The sequence below is a fragment of the Echinococcus granulosus genome, assembly GCF_000524195.1.
Source record: "Echinococcus granulosus chromosome Unknown EG_S00037, whole genome shotgun sequence".
In the NCBI taxonomy this organism is placed as follows: domain Eukaryota; kingdom Metazoa; phylum Platyhelminthes; class Cestoda; order Cyclophyllidea; family Taeniidae; genus Echinococcus; species Echinococcus granulosus.
The window spans coordinates 541,248-564,156 of record NW_020170417.1 but is presented as its reverse complement, the minus strand read 5'-3'; the positions used below and the strand labels follow the sequence as shown (position 1 = coordinate 564,156).

The 22,909-nt window shown below is 43.7% G+C and overlaps 3 protein-coding genes across 3 annotated transcripts in view; 2 read left to right on the top strand and 1 right to left on the bottom strand. All coding sequences in view use genetic code 11, as the record gives it.

Moving 5' to 3' along the window:
- EGR_05260 (Pre-mRNA-processing-splicing factor 8) overlaps positions 1-3,713 on the top strand; it is a gene marked incomplete at both ends in the record, with an annotated part of 21,522 nt that extends 17,809 nt beyond the window's left edge. Inside the window, 5 exons of the mRNA XM_024494509.1 lie at positions 196-577; positions 1,284-1,487; positions 2,027-2,297; positions 2,795-2,929; positions 3,667-3,713. Of these exons, the coding sequence (XP_024351130.1) occupies positions 196-577; positions 1,284-1,487; positions 2,027-2,297; positions 2,795-2,929; positions 3,667-3,713 (1,039 nt within the window). The remainder of the gene's footprint in view (positions 1-195; positions 578-1,283; positions 1,488-2,026; positions 2,298-2,794; positions 2,930-3,666) is intronic.
- A 180-nt stretch (positions 3,714-3,893) lies between these two features.
- EGR_05259 (hypothetical protein) lies at positions 3,894-8,522 on the bottom strand (the record flags this gene model as incomplete). The annotated part of the gene is made up of 4 exons (XM_024494508.1): positions 3,894-3,974; positions 4,288-4,426; positions 8,095-8,408; positions 8,451-8,522. The coding sequence occupies 4 exons, from the start codon at positions 8,520-8,522 to the stop codon at positions 3,894-3,896; spliced, it is 606 nt and encodes a 201-aa protein (XP_024351129.1).
- A 649-nt stretch (positions 8,523-9,171) lies between these two features.
- EGR_05258 (hypothetical protein) lies at positions 9,172-12,199 on the top strand (the record flags this gene model as incomplete). Its single annotated transcript, XM_024494507.1, has 4 exons — positions 9,172-9,572; positions 9,614-9,837; positions 9,915-11,373; positions 12,109-12,199. The coding sequence occupies 4 exons, from the start codon at positions 9,172-9,174 to the stop codon at positions 12,197-12,199; spliced, it is 2,175 nt and encodes a 724-aa protein (XP_024351128.1).
- Positions 12,200-22,909: the final 10,710 nt, after the last annotated feature.

Here is a 22,909-nt window from a genome sequence, read left to right as displayed (position 1 = left end):
TGTAAAGTCGTTTTGCACACCTTTTCATCTCTTCATTGACATAATCAATTATCACAATCAAACAATCATGGCGGTGGTGAACGGTTTTTTGATCCATGTTTTGGTTCTTACGTTGATGGAGCTACATTTCTTCCTCCAAATGCTCTTCAAAACAGGTTTCTTCATTTAATTTTTCGTCTTCATCATTCTTTACAGTGTAAACGTCGCCTCGCTGACCCAGTCGGAGATCCGCGATATCATCCTGGGTATGGAGATCTCGGCTCCGTCACAGCAGCGACAGCAGATAGCAGAGATTGAGAAGGCGGCGAAGGACCAGGCGCAACTCACCGCCACCACTACGAAAACGGTGAACAAGCACGGGGAAGAGATCATCTCCACCACTACCTCCAATTACGAGAAGCAGCACTTCAGCAGCAAAACGGAGTGGCGAGTGCGCGCCATCTCTGCTACTAATCTCTATCTTCGCACCAACAACATCTACGTCAGCTCCGATGACATTAAAGAGAACGGGTATACCTACATCTTGCCCAAGAATGTCCTTAAGAAGTTCATCACCATTTCTGATCTACGAGCTCAGGTGTGCTTTCTTTTTTATTTCTAACTTCTCTGTTCGTTTTGGCTTGTTTGTCTCTTGATAATTGGTGTGCCAAGGTTGACTATTTCTGGCCTTGCTCATGAGGCCAAAGCGAGGGATCAACATGATCGAGTTTTCGGTTAAGCAAGTTTGACGTCGGTGCCCAAAGATGAGCAAAGTAAACATATTGAAGCCTTTTACCACAAAATGTTGGTTGATTTTGAGGGTTGTGATTCGGGACTGTCTGGTTTGCGCGAATTCTAGTTGGACTTGCAGGGTGTTTGGGGAAGGTGCAGTGGGAGAATGTACCATCCAGAAATGGTTAAAATAAATACTTATGATGAAGACTCACTTGAGGGTGGTGCATCGCGTTTGGGAACTCTCGATAAATGTGGAAGCCTTGATAGTGAAGAATAGCGTGTCTGTTGACACATTAAAGTAATTAAGGGTTATTTTAATGCGTTGAGAGCAGCTGTTGGTCGTATGTAGTGTGAATGATGAAACGATGTGTTTACATCCGCGCGAGAGTTACACATCCATATTCTACATCCACGCTTACGCTACGCACACATTCCTTAACGTTTTACCTTCCAAAAGCCAAAATGCCACCTTACAAATTGGCGGTTTTTGTAGTTTGAATTGCCAGTTGCTTTACTGACAAATCGTATCAATCACAATATTCTATCTTGGAGGCCTTTTTCTGCTTTAGATCTGTGGCTATCTCTATGGCATCTCACCACCAGACAATAATCAAATCAAGGAGATTCGTTGCATCGTGATGCCACCGCAGTGGGGCACTCACCAGACAGTTCACGTTCCTGAGGGCCTTCCCCAAGATGAGTACCTTCGCGAAATGGAACCTCTTGGATGGATCCACACTCAGCCCAACGAACTGCCTCAGCTATCACCTCAGGTAGTAGATTGGCAGACCTACCCCCACCTTTATGCTCTTTTTTCGACTGTTACTAGAACTCAACCAATGCATTAATGTCAGTAGTTTGCAAGCTTAAGCATGTATGTGGAGAAACTATCGTGGTTTCATAGAGCTGTTGTTAGTGCCGCCACATCTCGTTCGTTTCCTCACTATATGCCTGAGTTCTCACTACCTTACTTCCACACTCTGTTAATAGTATAGCTGGTTTCAAACTGTGGAATACGAATAGCATTTATGATTACTTGAGGCGAGTAGCCCGCGAATCGGCCTCCATTAGCAGTACTCGTTTTAAGAACCATACTGTTTTCAGTGGGGATTATTATGAAATTGTCATATATTTAAGGAACGTCTCCCCACCATGGTTTCATCATTCATGCTAACCCGCTTGGATTGTTTGGTCCTAGCGGCAATTCATGTGATCGTCAGCCTATTTCACCATGGGGATAGGGTTTTGTCGCCATGTTTAAAAAATTCATAAATAGCATTTTCCTTATGTAACTTTTTTTTTCTGTCCACAGGATGTGACAACACACGCAAAGTTATTCGCAGAGCACGATGGTGAGCGGACCATAGTGATCACCTGCAGTTTTACACCGGGCTCAGTGTCCCTTTGCGCCTACAAACTAACCCCGGGTGGGTACGAGTGGGGTCGCCAGAACACCGACAAGGGGAACAATCCCAAGGGCTATCTGCCCAGCCATTACGAACGCGTTCAGATGCTCCTCTCCGATCGCTTCCTCGGTTTCTTCATGGTGCCTGCGCAGGGCTCCTGGAACTACAATTTCATGGGTATACATCTTTCATATTCATCTTCCACTTTGGTTGAGGAGGCTGTTTTTAAATTCGTAATTTTACGGCGCGCTTTCATTGAACTTTCATAGGTTTAACCCTGTTTAAGCACTGGATGCCAATTTGGCTCCACCGTTTTTGCTGGCGCTGTCATCTGATGCTTTTGAACTTCGAGTTCTACTGCCGATCACACTAGGCTGTACCTGCATGGTATTGGGAAATTCCGTCCGGGTTTTCAGAGATGTGAACACGCCCTATGTTTGTGTTACATTTTGGTCATGATTTTACAGCGAATGTGCATAGACGGTTTTAGGTGTTCATTCAGCCTTGCAATGCGTTTTTATTATGAGTTTTTTCCAAACTCTCAATTATCTCTTTCGTGTGTTGTTTTTGGCTGTTGTGTGAACGTTTGGGAGATTTTTTACAAATGCTCTTATCCTTTAAAAATTATTAAATGATCACCAACTGAAATATGGTTTCGATTTTCTCCTTCGCAGGTGTGCGTCACAATCCGAATATGAAGTACGAACTCCAGCCGTTGAAGCCGAAGAAGTTTTACCACCGCATTCACCGACCCTCACACTTCCTCGACTTCACCAACGTAGAGGAGAGCGAGTCATTCGCCGCGGATCGTGAGAATCCTCTGGGTTAAACGTGGAAAGAAAGGTTTTGGGTGGAGAAGGGGCCCCCTACGTTTCACCCCGCTTTTTCCCCTCGCGATTGCGACACCATCACTGATGTTTTTTGTACACAGCCTCTTTAATGTCGTATCTCGTTTGTCTGTGTGTGAAATTTTTAGCATCCTCTTAATTGTCCCTTTTCAAATTACCAATTTGCTTTTTTATAACTGACGCTATGTATGGGTTGGAGCCTTTTTAGAGGACTCCAGAAAAGTCCAGCATATTTCCGAAAATGGGAGGGTAGCTCACCAAGTACTGGGGATTTGTGTCAGGGGGTTCTTCGGGTTACAATAGCTCGCAACCAGTGTGTACTCTCTGAAGGGTACGTGGGTGGCGCCATCACAGCTAGGAGGCGCTGTGCTTGTTTTCCCCTTAGTTTGATAGCATGCAATCCATTCAGGGGCTTGGTTGGTGTTCTTTTTGTGTGCAAATCCTACAGAGCTGCGAACTTGAGGTAGCGTTTATGGATGGTGGTGGTATGTGTCTGTCCCTCGGGTGATTCACACCCATTTCTACTGTTTAAATTGCAGGCTGTGGTTGTTGGTGGTTAAGCGGGCTCTAGCATCCTTTTTCAAAGCATTGAAGTACGTCAGAATAGGAAGTGAAGTTTCTCCGTCATTCGTTTTGGAATACAAGAGTATTGGACTCGGAAGCTGGAGAAGTAGGTTTTGGGTCTTCCTGGTGTGTAGGATTTGTGTGGTGGCTTGGTAGCGATACCAAGGACTGGGAGTATTAGAAGGGCCCTCTACAATGGCCAACTTGAATGGTTAAGCGCAAAGAATGGAGTCTACCTCATCGCTCTCAAAAATTGCTGTAGAATACGTAAGCAACGCCAGTAGTGGTAAGCACCCGGAATTTATGGAATATGTATGAATTGGAAGCCTTCAGCAAGTATTGACGCCCATCGCACTAGTCATCAGGTGCGTGCGTACACCTCGTGCTCAGCCAGTAACTCGACAGGGAAGAGCACGACAACGCCTCCGCGTTGGGATTTGCGCTCAAAGGGCGACAGTCAGTGCAGTCTTTTATGCATTCTGGAGCACTTGACCACGCGCAACGCACATTCACGTCAAGAACCAAATTTTTTTGGTAGCAACTTGATTTTGTTGCATATGCTCCATCCCAATGGTCCTCGTAGATCTATCGAACATTTGGAGGCAAAAGTAGGCACATGTGTAGTTTCAAACAAGTTGAGCGGAGCCTTCAACTGACGTAGACAGGAAACTGCGGCCCGTCAGACATTACAAGCTGGTAGCCATGCTCTTTAGCTTTGCCTACTCGCGGACGCGTGTTCTAGGACGTGCACGAACTTGATAGCCACCTGTGTAGTGGGGAGTGTCGGGGTCATACGGCGGCGGTGTTTTCCGTCCTGCGGGACAGACTGTAGCATCGTAATGAGCATTAAGGTACTCCAAGTATATCAGCCAACGAGGAGGAGAACATGACCGCCTAGGAAATCGAAAAAGGAAAGGCTACACGTGGTTGCAGACACCTTTTTCCATTTTCATTACGGCTGCATTTCTTTAAACAGTCGATGCTGTGCCGTGTGAAGGGTAAGTACGACAGATACGATTCATATTTTTGCCGAAATATTTGATTGTAAATTGGACGGGTAGTTAAAATCACGTCACCTCAATGCCTCGCAAAAGTTGCAAGCGCTCACCATTTACCTCAGCCATTTTGTTTGTTTTCGGTAATTATTGAGGTGAATTAAAAGAATCTAAAGCACTTGATGGTGCTGATCCATCTACCTCCCACTGACAAATGGTCCACTGTGCCAATCACTATACTTCCCAGTGCCCATCCCAAAAGTAGGTGGGAATTTGAAAGAGAGGGCAAGAAAAGGTCACTTCCTTCTCTTCTCCTTGATACCTTACCTTCACGCTAGAAGACGAGATGGAAGCATGATGAAATTGCGTCAATGTATGAACAATTTCCCAAGGATAATGCCTCCTCCTTCCACCTTATTTCCAATGTAACGCAGCGCCATTTTAATGCATTGCTCCAATTCAGTGAATTACAGTGCCATAAAGTGTTTAACTCCACACCTAACAGCATTTCAGCATCCTCTCTTCTTCTTCATCCTTTTTAAAGTCAAGCACAGTGTTCATGCGCTATCAATCTGTCAAAATGCTTAGGAATGCCAGCAAGCATCACTGAAGGAGATCAGACCGGGCACAAAACTTTTGCCTTTTACTCCAGAAATGCCAAGACCGTCAAGGTGCGTCAGCAGCCTTCAGTTCGGTCGATACACTGTTAGCATTTGGCTATGCGGACATAACTTGTGCTGATTGACTACTCACCCTTCTGCGCACTTGAATGAAAAATTCATCCACGCACCAGTGTCTCGCAATACCATCAGAGAACAGTTGTATGCTCTGAAGGGGTAAAATGACCGCGGTTGCTAATGGCGATAACACTACATGCTTATTTAGAGTCAAACGCTACCACATATAAGGTGTCTAGTAGGTGCTAACATTCAAGCCATTCTCTGCAACGAAATAAGCACAGCTGGCGCACTTGGCAGGTTTGACGTCCATGTGTGTGTATGTATAATAAGCAGGTGACAGGAGGTTAACTGCGAAAAAACGCAGTGACAGTGGAACCATCAAGTTAAATTCTATTCGCCTAGAAAGGTATCCCATTCGCCCCAGCTAACAAAAGTCCCGATTGCTTCTTTAGGAAAACTAAACCGTGAGGAGATTTATGGTTTTTGGTTCAGGGAAGGTACCACTTCATCTTCATCTCTCGTTTCCCTTCAAGTTATCCAACTGGCTATAACCTCTTCTTGGTATCGTTGTCATGCCATAACTTGCGAGGGAAAATAGATAGTTGGGGACTAGAATTGGCCCGAACCGAGTTTTCTTTTTGCTGCCGAAAAGTCAGAGGAAGGAGGAATGCTGTTGGTTGTGGAATCAAACACTTCATGGCACTGCAATTCACTGGATTGAGGCAACGCTTTACGTTGGAAATAAGGTGGAAGGAGGAGGCAATATCCTGCATTATCCTTGGACAATTGTTCATACATTGACGCAATTTCATCATGCTTCCATCTCGTCTTCTAGCGTGAAGGTAAGGTATCAAGGAGAAGAGAAGGAAGTGACCTTTTCTTGCCCTCTCTTTCAAATTCCCACCTACTTTTGGGATGGGCACTGGGAAGTATAGTGATTGGCACAGTGGACCATTTGTCAGTGGGAGGTAGATGGATCAGCACCATCAAGTGCTTTAGATTCTTTTAATTCACCTCAATGAATCTGGAATTGGAATAAGATTGCCGTCGGCTTTACGCAATCACACCAAACTGGGTGTCAAAATACTCAACTGCATTCGCCATATGAAAACGTCTTCTGAGTCAAAACGACTGCCACGTCGTTAAGGTGGGCTCCAACCTTCCTCTCTCCCTTGATTTGCCAATGCTCCCAAAATTCAAATCATTCTCTACATCTAAACTGAAGCATTACTTTTGGAGTTCGAACACGACATTGCAGAGTACTGCTGTACCTTCAATTTTTCGGTAAGTCTGCGATCAAAGGTTAGTGGTCTAGGGTCGCTTTCACTCAGGCCAACGGATGCGTAAAGTCTAAATCGGGGATTTGGAGAGATGCAGACTCGACTAAAAAGATCATGGACCACTAAAGTCATGTCGAGAAATTCTTCCCAATGTCTTGGTGAAATATGAGTAGGGGATAGTACATCTACGTGGTCTGACTACAGCCGACTGACCAACCAACAGTCCAACCTCCTTACTTATTGCCAAGGTGATAGTAAACAGGTAAGTCGAACAGTAATGGAAGCTAAGATTAATTTGTAGGGTTTAAATAACTACACGGGTGCGTTACTAGAAGGAGGAGGTAAAGACCAAATCGTGTTAAATGAGGCAAGTAGAAGGGATGGCCTAATGCTGTCACTGTTCTCCCACAAACGATCTGTGGTTTTCGATGATTACCGAAAACAAACAAAACGGCTGAGTTAAAAGGTGAGTGCATATTATTTGTAACAGTTGCTTGGTATTCAGGCTACGCAGCTCTAATTACTTGTCCATTCAACCGGAATGAAAGGAACGCATCATCGGTGTTGAGAAAATCAACTACTTGTCTTCAAGGGTAAAAAGCTCCCCTATTTTACGGGCATAGGTATACGCTTTTCTTAGTTTTCACACTTTTGGTCGCCATTCACACTTCACGGTACTTTGTATCATTTCTGTTACCAGCCCACCAACCCCACCATAGTACTACGAATGCAGGGGAGACTCGAGTGGTAAAAGACATACATAATCGAAACTTTGTTCTGCTCAAATTTTATTCAGCTTCAAGTCATTCTGGACCACCATTTATTGGTATTATATTTGGCATTTAATTTATCCGGTTTAGCATGCTCACTAATAACTCTTAGACCGGTTTTTCCTAAAGATTAATCTCACATGATTGGTGTGTATCTTGCGGTAACTCCATCACTACGGGCCTCGTAGCACACCAAAATCTTTCTCACTCATTCATTAGGCTCAGGGCCCCATACCATTGGTTATAAGTGGTGGCTGAGCATTCCGGAACCAGACCGCAGTGGTTGTGCTTAACAGTCCAAATGGGTCAATACCCAGGACTCGCAAGGTACCCTCCCACCCTCTAGTAGTTCCATCAAGCTGCCAGCCAGTTACAAGTTCAAGCAGTTTATACTTTTCTCATATCAACACCAAAGTATGTATTCATAAAAAGATTACTTCCTCCATACCAATAAGATTCACAACCTACGTCAAACGAGGGCTCGTCTGGTTATCTACTTGTCTGGTTTTGAGTTAACTCTCCGAATGCAATCAGGACTCATCGAATAAAGTTGCGCAAGTTCGTCGTTTTAAATTATTGAAGGAAACTGCAGTCAATTCTTCTAATTTTATTACAAAAATTCACACATAGGAAGAGGAGGAATGAGTGGGAAATTAATAGACAGATAGTACACGAGCATGTGATAAAAATGCCGAGGTCAAAGCATACTGCTTCACGGTGTCCGCTTGTCTACATTTCTTAGCAAAAGGCTCAAGGGCAGAATGAATAACGATAAATAAAGAAGAGATGAGGAAAAAGGAGACTAAGTGATTTTTTCAAAGAGTAGCGGGCTATCACTTTCCACCGCCCATGTACTCATTCAACTCCTTGTCTAGATTAGCACGCATCTGCTGCGGGTTCGTAGCCGCACCCCGATTGAAACGACGCGTTCCTCGACGCTTAGCAAGAGCGCGCGGTGCCCCACGCCCACGGGTAAGAACTGAACGCCCACGGATGCCACCACCACCACCGCCACGGAAATTTCCTCCACGACCAGAGGTAAGAGGAACAGTACGATGAATTGGTGTAAAAACTGGTGCCGTTTGAGATGAAAGCCCACTGAGAGAAGCGTGAAAAAGGTACACATAAGGACCAAAACATGTACGAAGTTCCTTAAAGAACAATTAGGAGGTGAATCTAGATAGTTGAAATACGTGATTCAACAGCACATAAGGAGTGACAAAGAGTAAAACAACGAAAACCTCAACTAGAAGGAGCAAAAACATGTAACAGATTTAACCGCCGTAACGGACGAAACAACATACTCTCGTCTGTCAACTTTTCGTGGCCTCCCCCGACCCCTAGAAGAATTGTTGAACTGTTGGCCTAATCTAAGAGCGATTGGAGTTCTCTGGGCATTGGAACGCTATAAAAAATTGGGCATCAAAAGGAAATGCAAACTCACTCGAATTCCAAGTGGGTTTGCCGCCGTCCTTCGAGAAGCAGAGCTTTCTAGCCTGCGAAATCTGAAAACAAATGCATTAATGTAGCGGAGTACCTTTCATTTAAAGTAATAGATGACGAGCCGTATAGCTTGATCGGGAGGATTATTCGCTGTCGCATTTTAACACACCAATTTAAGGCTTTACCGTCTGTGGACACTTATGATCTCAAATCAAAAATTTTGCATTAAAAGTTTTATTTTATTTTTATATTTTAAAACTATTACTTTTTGTGGGCAATTTTGTTTATACTTTGTGGCTTTTAAACAAGGCGGATACTTTGACCTATGCGAGCTAGTGTGCTAGTCGCCTGGGCCGTGAGGCGCTAATTTCTGGGCGAATGCGATTGTAAATAGGTCTGAAGCGTTGTTTGTGGAATTTCCATTTTACAAGTTTATCGTAAATACTGTACATACTTTTAATAGAAGTAATTATGAGTAATGAGAACGTGTTGTTGACACAAGGAGGTTATATTTTTCCTGGGAACATTGGATCCTATCAACCATCTCCTCCATTGGCATCCTATAATGTTTTCCCACCTCAACATATTTTGTCGCCGCCTCCATTCGTACCCGTACCCGCTGCCGACTTCTACGGGAGGTACTCTCGTCTGCCGCCTCTAAACTCGCCATCCAGCGATACATTCGGTACTTCGGAAAGGGATTTCCGTATTATATCCTGGGACGAGTTGAAGTCTCTGTTGACTGAGGAGTCGCCTGATGTAAGGGCGGAGTCAGGTCTCCTCTCAGATGGTCGTGCTTTCGCACAGCGATCACCTAGAAGAGATGCTTACTTTCTCTTCCCTTCTAAGTCGGCCTATATCTTATATTTTACGTAAGTACAGGTTGTCTGATTTCTTATTTATTATTCGCTAGGCATTATTATTTTTCAAGAGAAAACTTGGACCGTGATCAAACGATACGTGGGATGATGCTAGATAACTGCGCGATTGCAATCGATAAAATAATCGAAGCTCCGCGTCTAGCTTCCATTGGTACCACGATTGATGATATGAAGGTGGCTGTTGAAAATGGGAGCAGCACCCTCTGTGTTTTGAATGCTCCTGATGGTCGTTGTTATCTGCGGCGTATAGATGGGTGTAAGTCTTCCTTCGGGTTCTAAATTCATTCTTTTATCGCCCATTCCCTTAACATGTGTGCATATTCATGCCTTCAGATCCCGGCAGCACACAGACTGCTCATATTGCTTCCACTTTGCCAGCTGAAGCGGGAACGCGTGCCTCCTTTGATGGTTGCCTAAGTCGTAGCGGGATGACTGAACGTCCTGTACCATCCACATCAGCCGATCTGGAGTTTGTTTCAAATCTTTCCGCAATGCTGGCTCCTTCAATTTATGGGGTCCAGGGTCCGAGCCCGTTGGATGCAACCCTTATATATCCAACACAGAACGCATTCGTTCGCCCCGGAACTAGACCACCTTCCGCAGCTGCTCCCGTTGCCGCCGCATCAGCCATAAGCACTCTCAACGCAGCTATGGCTGGGATGAACCTGAGTCAGCCTGCACCTCCTCCACCACATCATCATCCGGCTCAGGTTGCTCCGCATCTACTTTCTCAACTCGCCGCCATGCCACAGCACTTAGCGGCCACTCTCGCGGCTATCAACCAGAGAAACCCGGTGCCTGCTTTTCCAGTTCCCTTTGGTCAGAATCCCTTCTCAGCCGGTCAAGGCAGGTCCACTGCTCCAACTCCTCACGCTCACCAGTCGCAAATTTTTCACCATCAGCAGCAACATCGTCGGGCAACGCCTCCTCCATCGGCGTCCGTGCCACCACCACCGCCTCAAAATACATCAGCGACAAGTGTGGCGGCTAATGTCTTGAATCTCCAGCTTCCGGGTGCTCCTTACAATTTCCAAAGCATTCATGAAGCTGCCTCGTCCACCCACTTTGTGCATGGTTACCCCACACACGCCTATGATTCGTGGATTCCAGAGGTGACAAACGCGACTTTAGTCAACACCGGTATACATCTACAGTACTCTCCGCACATTGTTGCTTGGCCTCCACAGAACCAGCCGACGCAAATTAGGTCAACTTCTTCTTCCTCTGTTTCTTCTCAGCACCCGCCAATCTCTATACAGCAGCAACAACCAATGCATATACTCTCCCTTCCCACCAATCTCTCATCAGTTAACCCAGTGAACAGCTCAAATGCATCTGTCGGTTTAGTGGCTCCTGCGACCGCATCGGCATCGGTGGTTGAGACAACGGGGACAAAAACAGCCACACCGCCTGCGCCGGAAAGCGTAGGCAATGATGAAAATGTTGCCGCCACTTCCACCGCGACTAATAAAAATACAAGCTTGGGGTCAGCTCAACCCTCTTCCAGTAGGGATGACTCTACAAACGCGGTTGTGAAAGAAACCGGGAGTGCAGAGACAGTCAACAGAAAACCAGCACAACTGGCTCAACAAGTGCACTCACGACCTAACAGCAGTGGTAGTGGCAAGATAAAATTCAAGTCTAGTAAAGGTGGCCATCATCAGAGGGTACCGCATTCAAACAGGAGTCCACCCATTGCTTCTGTTACTGGCGCTGGCGCATCTGCTGCCGCGGCTGCAACATCTTCGAAGAATGCGACCGCATCAGTAGGCAATATGGAACCCTCGGCGGGGTAGATGACTTGGATAACATCGTCTCATCTTTCCTCTTTTTCTCGGTCCTGTCATGATGGATGTCTTGCTTCCCCTCTTTCTTTTCAACATAGGTGTACTTTGCTCCTGGTTCATCTTTGATCTCGATCATTTATACGTCCTTCCATTCTTCGTCATCCCCTCCCCGGCCATCCATGTGTCTGAAAAGCCAAAAAAGATGCCCCTAAGATTAATGGAAAAGGAAGATTAACTATGAAATTACCAAAAAGTAGAATTCTCTTTTTTGTATGAAAAGACAAAAATCTCGTGTGGTTTGTCTCCCTGCCCCTCGGTTCCCCGCGTTTCCTTCTCGGGCAAAACTCTCTGGATTTGGGTGTCCTTTTTGATTTATTGGTTAGTCTTCTCTCACTCGGCCATCATCTTTCATTGAACAGTTTCCCTAGACCACTTCCCTCATTTGTTCTCTGCCATCTTCCTCCATTTCTTCGTCCTTTCTGACCCTTCAATATACCCTAACCCTGAAGAAAAACTTGTTATAATTCTTTGGTTTGGGAGGCTGTTTTCACGGGCATCCTTGACTTCACAATGTGGGAAGGCTTCTCAAAATGATGGCATCGCAGGGTAAATACTGCATAAGATTAAGCTCAGATGTCTGTGCACTTGATTTTCTGGGTGTGGCTTCCACTTCCGGAATCTGCGGGTAGATTTAGCTGCCCGGGAGAAGAAACTTGATGTACTCCCTTCCCCACAATCAGGACGCTCAATTCAATTCGGGACTCTGAAGGGGAAGAACGCCTCAAGAAGCGAGAGCTGCTTTGCTGCTTTTCACACACAACCTCTCGCTAACACCTGGAATACCTCGACACGGGAAGGTTTGCCTACGCGCTTAAGACATCTCGGGTCGTCATTAATGACAACTGCCTCTTTCCCCTGCTTTGATGTGTACTTTAGTGGAATGATATACCCGGGATTCTTTATAATACAATGGTATTACTCAGGAGACTTCCTCTTCTCCGCAAAGAAGTACTTCTTTGGGGATCCATACAGGTGGAAATAACCTTGAGCAAGAGAGAAGATGGCAAACTTCCCAGCTGAGACGGTTTATTGTGCACGCCGTGCGACAAGCTCTGTAAGCACGTCTTATACTTGAGGCGTGGACACGGACGCCCTGGATTCTAAGCCCTGATACGTGAGCACATCACACAGAATGCGACGTTAATACTTGCACTTAGCAGTGACATGAAGTAAGTGCCATCACTTGACACGCAGACGTAATTCTTTGCAGCTTTTTGACAACCACGCGTCTGTATGCTTCCGCTTGTTCTACTGCATGCAGTCCCGTCGTGGTAGCATTTTCTGCGCTGTGACGCGACTGCTCTTTGCGTGCTAAAGAAAACCAACACAACACTTGATTGAAAAGAGACCTTTAGTCCTGTTTGTGAGGATATATTTGGTTTTTCGGTTGCCTAAAATGGACTACTTTTTCCACAATCTCCTTGTTTCAATCCGGATTTTTACTCATCCATTTGGTGGCTCAACTTTTCAACTTTAATCCAAAGGCTTCCTACACCTTCGCTCATCAAGACGGAACTTCTCATATCGTCAGTGAATGCACTGTGTTGTATATGGGTTGAGAATATCCCAACCAATTAAACAGTTCGTTGAAGCTGCAAGCTATCCATACCACGTTGCTATGAAGGATTTGTACTGTAAGAATCCGAAAGTAAATTGGAGGTGGCATTCCTTGAAATCTGCTTCTAGGAGGATCGCATGCTTCGTAAAGACTCAATCCTTATCTCTAACTCCAATAAATATCCAGTACTACTTTGTATTGGTATTATATCTCACTTATACGATTCAAGAATAACATCCTTATGAAGGATTGGGTCTTCCCAACTGTTTTCAACACACAAATCACGATTTAAGTGGATAATACTCGCACGCGGTGTCGAAGTGTGAAGACATGAATTACATCAAGCATTTCGACTTCCCCAGAATATTTCAAAAACAATCTCGGTTTCTGACACCATTGGAATCAAAGCAATCAATCAATCACAGCGGTCTTCAAGTCGGGATCCTGATAGATTTTACACATGAGTCGGGGAGATTAGAAACGACGATAAGCTGTTGAGGCACTTTACTTCTTTAAGACTGTGCATACCTGCACCACCAGAATGGGGGCCATATTGTGCGGCTTGGGAGAGGAATCTCGGCAGACTAGAAAAGTCCATTTAACACTTTCAGTCGGCACACTCTTGATACTTTCTGACAGGTATTATCAAACCCCTTGATTTTGGACATAGAAGATAGCCAAATTAAATATATGGGTCAACGTCAGGTGGGTGAACACTCGAATAAAAGTTACCATAGTTACCATCTAGTTCAAAATTACCTTTCTTGATGGAAGTACAGATTGCAGGTGCACTGATGCGTTCTAAGTTGACGTAGGGAGAGAGAGAGAGAAAAAGAACTGATTATAAAGAACCAACCTGCTTTTAAACTTCCAAACATCGCATTAACACATCGAACATCTGACAATCTGCACCCGGTATAGAGAATTCTCACGAACCGAAACCGGTATCGCAGGTATTGCTAATAATGGAGCCTCCTGCCCTACAGTGGTTGGATAAAAGATTAAGGTGAAATAAAAATTTAGATTGAGAAGTAGTTTGAATTCTTTCTACCGGCTCTGTTCCATTTGCAGCCTTTGATCACTTAACCATCAGCGTGGCTTTTGGAGCACGCCCTTTCCTACAACTTTGAGGCAGTCAGTTACAAAGACTTGACAGGGTGAAGATGTTGAGACTCACAACGGAAGGGTCAGTGATACTAGTCGCCTGTTTAGGAATTATTGCTTCTATAAATTCGACAAGCTGACCAGTGAAAGGGGACATCTGAACCGAATTGGCTGGAGGTGTTTATTAGAAATGAATTCCTTAGAAGTAAAGTTTCGGAGGTGGGAACAACTCCCGTAAAAAGCTGGACATTGTTGACCTGACAGCAAATGGACGAAACGCCGAGAAGCTACTCTATCAAATGTGTATCAGCCAATTCGCCTAGGAAAAGCGACCGGCAATTGCTGTTGAGCCTCGTCCAGGCTTTAGCAAACCCACCGCTTACAAATCGCTGATGGAGGATGCGGGTGGGGAGGCATTTGCGGACCCTATAGCATGCACCAATGTGTTGAGTCTCGAGAAGTCTCCTGCTGCAAATGTTCTTCTTACCACCAAAAGAAAAAAAAGACAATACAACATGTGCAAACATCCAATTCCTGAGGAAAACACTGAATCTGACGAAAGTGTCGACTCTCTCAAACTGTGCCGCAGTTACGAATTGTGCTGCATCAATGCAGATTGGAAGGTAGTTATTTTCCAATCCCCATCTTTCCACTTTTTTAGCTTGTAAATTGTCTTTAGTGGTGTCCTTTGTAGCTCCTCTTAATTTTCTTCAAAATTTTGAGGAAAAGGAGTGGATCTTAAAAGCCCCAATGGATGGGAAAGGATGATGGATACTTCCATTGTTACTCCCATGGGTTGTATTCTGGCTCCTAGTCTTGTTTCTCTGCCGGAGGTAGTTATCACCATTACGAGGGCAAGACACGTGTCAGAAGCGCCTACCTCGGCTCTCGCAGTAATTCTACATAGTCCGACCCTACTAAATTTGGGGATGCCAGAACTGGAGAAATGTGCGAATCCATCTCTATTGCATTTAGATTTCTTGCAGTCATGGCAGCCAAAAATTAGTTCCAGAGTCACTTTCTCGTTCTACTCGGTCGTAACTGGATATCTTCAAAAAAAACCATGATTTTTGGCTTTTTACCATGGGGAATTTGATTTTCCTACTGAGGGTCAATCCTGAAGGAGACGAGTTCGTAATTCTGGTACACGTCTGCCATAATTATTCAGCATGGAGCAGAACAATCTTCCGTCTTGGTGCAGCTTTTGTTGAAGAATTTGGGTCAATTTAATCTCCAAGTGGCACTTATTTTTCAAAATGAAAAGGAGACAGCAACAGTCACCTCCTTAAAACAGAACTATTTCAATGAACCTTCAGACTCAACGGATCACTTGGCCTTTTGCCTTCACAGCCTTCATCGGCCAGACTTTCTGGAAGTCTCTCTTGTCACATCCTCAAAAACCAACTTCAGGCGGCTTCACGCATTCCACTTTCACAGTTTGCAACAATGCGGTCAACAAGTTGATATTTTGTTCAAAAAAGAATGACTATGTGGATTTTTATGTTTAAAACAAACAGCAATTTGCTAATAATATTTCAAAAGACCTTCAGACATCGGAGGTCCTAAACTTGTGAGCCACTTACCTCTGCGTGTCCACGCCAAACCCAAGAAATTAATCTGAAGTAATTACTAAAAAGTGTGGCATATAAAGCCATTATCACATCCGAAGAAAAGCAGAAAGTAGCGGTAGTGAATCAGCTAGAATGACAGTCGTCAACCGCATCATAGTTATTTCGGATCCACTAGAGGTACAATTAGAGCAATTAATCACTTCAAAAAGTGAGGCTAAATAATTCACTCCTTTTAGGAAGCACCGGATTGCATTATTTTTATTTTTAAAAGTACTTCACAAGGTCACTCGGTTAGAACCGGATGTTTTACTGTTCTGATTTGACAACATCACCTATCCTGCCGAACTAAACTATTTAATTGTCAGAAAGATGTTTTTCCCCCAGACTAACACAATTTTCGGTCCGTTTTGTCATTCCTAATTTGACTAATTTATTAGCAACACAATTTAGTGCAACGAGTTTGCGTAAACTAATAAAGCATACTTGTCACATATGTGTGACGGTGGGGGTTGGACGTGTTTTAAACTGGTCTCCATGACTAGCTTGCCGATTTAGAGTAAAGAGAATGACTACAATTTTCACAGCTACATTATTGTCAAATAAAAAAGCATTCTACTATACCCTAAGTGTTTGGGGATGGGTGTGTTTGTGTGTCCAGAGCACAAATTCATCCCCAAGTTGTAGCCATGTTAACTCGTGTGATTGTTTTCAAGGGAGTGAAAAAAATCCACAAGCATTCAGATATCCAGCAGAGGAATGAAGTGTAAAATTAGCCAAATTTTCTGTAATTTGAATAGTTAGAACTTTTTTCAGAATATTTCATCAATATACGCAAGTATGTAAGGAAAAGCCTAAAACTTGGAAAGACATTAGCCAGGCAAACTCACGTTCCAAGTAGGCTTAAGCAAGAAAACATTTATTTGTTCTAACTCAGTAAATAGGGAAAGACATTGTTTTCTCTTTTTTCCTGTTAGCGCCCCTGAAAAAGGAGAACTTCCTTGTAATTCTGTTCAATTTAGCAAACACCCCTTAGATCCCAATCACCAAGATCCTTTTTCTGCCTCTTTGAAGTCGAATCACTCAGATGAAGCTAGTCAGAAATACAATGGCAGTCCTCCGGTTCCCTCATATGTTTAGTGCCCATTAATCACATGAAAATTGTTCTCTATCCACTATTTAAAATAGAACGGAAAAGAGTGGTTTCCCTTGTTTCTGTACTTAATTTTTTTTCAGGAGAGAAACCAAAGGTGGAACTAAAAATTGTGAGCTTTCTTGCACCGTAATCATGAGGCTATGCCAGAGCCATCTCCATGCAAAGGTCCAATGCCAACGAAACACCATCCCCAGAGGCAGTGGTGCAAGATCAAACAAAAGGTGAGCTACGTTGTTTACCATTTCATGATCACTTAAAATTGAACACAAGGTGCAAAAATCCTTGTCTTTGCGACCAGCGTCACATATATGCGACACAATGGTATTCTCCCCTCAAATCCCATGTGTTGAATGTGCAATAAAGTTTTGTGTCAACTTGTTGCGCCGAGGCGTGGTGGGCCCGACTGGTTTAGTTTAAAATAATGGAAAAAAAATGCGAAGAATTATTGGTGTGGGGAAAATCTCACTTCCTTGACGTCCGAGCATCAGCATTACCTTTGAAAGAATATTCCTTTGTGGGCTGTAGCAAGCAAAGTAGCCCTGTGAACCTAGTAACTGGCAAGTTGCCTTTAGAAGCACCATAAATAAGCAATTTAAGCTATAAATTGAATGACCATCTCTGGGAAAATCTGCTGCAAAATCTGAGGTACCAGCATCCTCAAGGAGCCACTTAAGGGGACGGGAAGCCGGGGATTGATCCGGTATGCTACAAAAACACCGTTTGCGCAACACGAGGGTCCTCCACTTTTTTGCCGATCACGCTATACGCAAAATCGCATCTTGTATGGGATTAACTAAAATCTACATCAATTGGCCAGAACAATTCGAGGCCAACTGACTAGTCAAATGACATAACGGGTGCCACCCCCCACACCGCCTCTCCTCCCCCCAACCTCTGCACGCTATGGTGATGTCTGGCGATGGGAATTAATATGGTGGCTAGAAAAATCGATAACAGGCCACAGGCGAACATGCTGCACGCAGCGTGTATACGCACTGGCGCACAGGGGTGGCCTTGAGCCCAGCATCCTGATTGGTGGGTGCTCTATGCCAGCTGCGTAATAGCTCGCTGAAATAGAATACACTTCCATGTAATCAACTAGAACCTGGAGCACTGCTTCAACTGCCATCTTCTTCTCCACTAAGGAGAGGACTGAGACTTCACTCCTCCGCCCGGCTTCATAACTAGAGTCTCCATTCACGGACAGAGCAAGCTCACTGTCTTGCGTTGGTGGTGATACGCAAAGGTACTCTAGTCAGGACACTTGATGGTTTATTTCGCAGAAAGATGGTTCACTGTGAGCCTACTCTCCCATATCTATTTGTTAACGAAGAGCGTTTGAAGTAAGCAGAAAGGATTTCAATCACAACCCACTTTCACAGGTATGAAGGCGAAAAATGGGTCATTGTCATTTTCGAGGCTACAAACCTTAGTATTGCTTAAGCAGAAAGTATGTTATCGTAGCAAATCATTCACCACTATAGCTACATATGTGTGACATTTGATATTTATCATTTTGTGTCAAGTAGTTGCTCCAAATTCTATTGCGAATAGATCAACCAAGTTAGATGCGCATAGATAGCTACTCTTTCATTATTTGAGTAGTATATCCCTAAACAGGATGCAGAAGGCCCACTCCATGGATGTCAGGCTTCTTCTAAAACGGACCCTTAAGGAGTAGCCATCAGTTCGAATGCAGAGACTATGTTAGAGGCGATAGCATTACTAACCACACATACAAAAGGTTTTGTCCTTTAATAGAGGAATTCTTTCAAAATTAAAAAAATACTTTAAATCTCCTATAAGGGGATGGCAGCAATCCTTGTCAAGTGGCACTAAATTGATGGAGTCAGGGTTTGCAAGCTTAATTTTCTCGCACTGAAAGGCCTTTTAAATGCTTTTTCCTCTCTGTGGCCAACGACCATATGGTTTATCTAGTCATAGCATACTTACCCACAACAACTTGTCCATGTTCGTGTGACCCTACGAGGGGCCATGTTATGTTATGGCTCTTTTTAATCGCTTTTTACAATTTGATTCTATTTATTAATCTTTTTTATTCCTCTTTTCCTACTTTTCACCCCATTTTTTAGATTCTTTGCAAAGAGTTCGCCTTTGGGTGTGAACAGGAAGAGAAATGTCCACCTTCCACTTGATTGGGAGATGCTAATGGTACCATACATCCCTCTGTGTGCAACATATGCTATTAGATATCTGAGTAACCATGAAGAGTAAGCGCGTGAGTTGGTAACTCCCACGTATTTCTGTACTGAACACTTGTGCTGCAACATGGTTTAAAGAATAGGTGACAAATGACTTTTTTTATCCGACTTGAGATTTTTCGGAACAGCAAATAACAATAGCGGGATATTTTAGGCATTTGGAAAAGAGTTGCATTTCTTCAGCTGCAGTCTAGGTTTGTTTAGAATTGCGGTTCTAGATGGTTGGAACACGCTTCCAAGTACAAAAGAAAGGGGAGTAAAAAAGTTATCATTGTTGAAGAGAATAATTAAAGAAGAAAATTAGAGTCAAAAGTACCACTCTTTTGCCCTTTTCACGTAACCCACTCCAATTCTCCGCGAAAGTAAATAGACTACAGTGACTAACTTTCTAGCACACGGAAGATGACATTTCCTTCCTGCACTCTTCAAGAGCCGCTGCTTTTAGCGCAAATGTTGTTCACGAATACGCTCTATAGTGGTGATGTCAGACATGCGACACAGCAAACCAAAACAAGACACAGCACTATGAAAAAGGCGTAATTTGACTTAGCCTGCAGAACTCGTGAGATCTACATGGTTTGGATAGTCGGCAGTTCACCCTTATGCCAACTGCGTGAATGTAGAGGAGGTGTAACACAAAGGCGGGTGGAAGGCAGAAATCTCGCTTTGATCTTGACTTACAAAACTCAGTTTCTGTGATCACTTCGTAAGACGTAGTAGAGACGCTTCCTTCAATAGGCGGTATTTTAAGTTCAAATCGAGCCGGAGAATCCAATCCAGGGGTAGAGTTTAGAAGTGGAGCTCAAAGATGGCGTCGAGACTAACTGTCGACGAGTGGAGGGAAAAAGCTTTCTTCATGATGAGGGCATTGAAGAACTTACAGGTAGGCTGGTATTGAAGCAGAAGACAAATTCAAAGAGAGAGGTAGATATGGAAAGGAGATGAAGATGTAGCTATTACAATCATGTAAGAGCATACAAATAACTTTCATAAGCAAAGTGTCCGACAAAGAAACAAGCAAGACTTTCTTCATTGCACATCCATTAATACCATCTTGTCGTCATTTATCAAACACGGATGGTTATCAGTCATATCGAAAATGAGTATTTAATAACAGACATTGATCCAGTTAAAAGTCCGCAATGACAACTTTGAAGGGGTTATCATCGGTCAAAGTTGTCCATCAACACGTGTGGTGAGCTTAACCACCAAATACACATCATTTTTCCACCACTCAACGGTCTCATTCCAATTCACACGCTTTGACACCTTACTTGCATCTTCTTGATAATGCAATGCATTTGAGGCTTGCACTTTGTCAAAACAAGCCGCAAATTTCAAAGAAGTTCTCACGGCTCGATTAACATGTCATGAAACAGATAGACTGCCTTTTGGTGAGTCCCATCTTCCTGTTATAGGAACCCAGGGTCCCTACAATCTACAACAGGGCAGGGTGATATTTTGTTTTCACTCCACGTCCCATCCAGAACATCGAAAATCAAGTCTACTTTACTCAAATTGTTTACACACAATCACTTTTGAATGCTCCCATTTTTTTTTACAAGGAAACTGATCTCGGTTTCGAATGCAAACCCTAGAGGAAAGTATGCACTCCTCTCCATCTGTGGCAGAAAGCAGGGCTTTGCCCTTCTACTGTGCTAAGCGGCACTAGCTTCTAGAGCATTTGCTTATGAACGCGCACGAAGTATTCCCTAGTAAATGTTGAGATACCTCTCTGATGGCGTTTAAAATAGCCTAGCAAAATTAAAATTTGCCTCGGAGGGCCATAACTCGAGTTCTTCGGTGAAGGACTCACGAACTTCAATGGAAAATACGACATCAGCAACACCAATTAGCCGTGACGACTCGGGACTGGCAGCTGAGCCCTGTATCACTTGTTCTTCCCATGTGAGCAGGCGAGGTCGATGTGTGGTAATATTGCGTGATCTCTGTGTTATTGGGTTTGTGTGTTCCAATTCGAGCCAATGCTAAATGACAATGGCTTGATAACGTCACTGATTCACTCTTCCCCGTCAGCTAGGGATGCGCAAATTTCCAAACGAATATATTAATGACTGATCCTTAATCTGTTCGCCACAATGTGACTGTCAGCGCTTCTTATTTGAAGGATTTGGCATATTTAATTCATTAGTTCTTATTGTGAATTCAATCGCCCAGTCCTTTGGATGTGTATTCTACTAAACAATGAGTCATTCGGTTCAGTGGCCTCAATTTCGCGACCTTTTAACCACAAACAAAACAACGAATCCATTAAATTAAGTTTATACAGATTCTCACAGAGTAAGAACGCCCAATGGCGGATTTAATCGTTCCTCCCCTTCTTACCCTGCCCCACCCCAATGCAATCCGCTCTGGTTATGGGCTATAATTAAATCCTAGGTATCAGTTCGAAGGTCCACGAAAGCCTATGAAAGGCTAGTTTACTTAGGTTTACTTTACCTTACAGGAAGAGTGAGATACGACTACTAGTCATGAAAATAGGTCTTTGTAAGCAGAACTGCGGTATAAACAGCAGAGACTGAAGTCCTGGCTTAGGCGAGTAAATGTAGCCTTGCTGCACCGCGTTGACTTCGAAATAATGCATTTATAGGCGATACGGAAAACAGCCGCTTTGAATACGAATTAATGGACTACTGCGTTAAGTCAACCCAACAGTAGAAGCGTGTTTAAGGTGGCCATAGCCATGCCGTACGAAGAAATCCTTCAGAGTAAATCTGAGAACGCTCAAATGAGAATAAGCTATTATAAGTGTTAAACACAATCACATGGAGTGAGTCAGGCTGGTCAAATAAAGTAAATATGGCCTTTAGCACCAAAATTTTTAAGATGGCCGAGGATTAGCAGTCCGGCACCTGAATGACAAAGAAAGTGCAACTGCACTAACCTAATCTTGAAGCACTGGAGGTCTGAAGTGGCCCATACACTTACCACGCCCCTCAAATGGGTCGTTCATAAAGCGGTCATGCCGAATCCAACGTTCTTATGTAAGGTTCTAGACGAGTTGGACTAGCTGCTGCCCAAAATAAGGGGCTGCTAATGTCGGGGATTATTTGCTTAAGAAGGGTGTCGAAAATCGAATGCAAACATTAAAAATCCTGTAATATTTATGTTTTCTGTTGACGTTGTGGGCTTCCTCAATCCAACTAAAGCAGAGCGAATATAGCAACACCACAGTGAGAAACGATAGTACTCCGACTCGGTCTACCCACTTGTCTTAATTTTACAAACTTGGTGTTGTGCGAATTGAATAACGTTGACCATCACTGTGTGGGAGTGGCCAATCCAAAGTAGCTTCACATTATAACACCTTTAAATAAACAAATTCACTCACAGCAGAGGAAAATCCATTAAAACTTTTAACTGCTTATAATTCAGTAGTGTGTCCATCACCACAAGGTGAGCAACAATGGGTACAAATGCGGCTTCTGCTGTTACCACTAAATGTTCATTGAAGGGTCTGGTGGTTTTCAACATTGAGCAAACTCAATAGTTAGGAGAACACGTGCATAAAAGTGGAGCATGGAACCTAGTGGAATCCACCATCTGAGCCTCAATGAAAGCGCTTGACGTATAGCTGTTAGTGGTGACATGCCTCCTATACTTTGTAATTTGTTGGCCAATTGAAAGCTAATGCTAAGAAGCAAAGATTTGTGCTTTTCTTCGAGTGTGGATACACTCCAATATTCAGTTCGGCATCAAACATCGTTCGGCCTCGTCTTTGACTTAGACGCAATTCAATTTCCTTCTAAGTGTAAGGAAGCCGTGTATTCTTGATCCCACCACAGTGAACTTCCTTCAAAATTAGTACTTGTGACTAGCATCGTCTAACCCCTCGTTGAGTCTCCGTTGGGG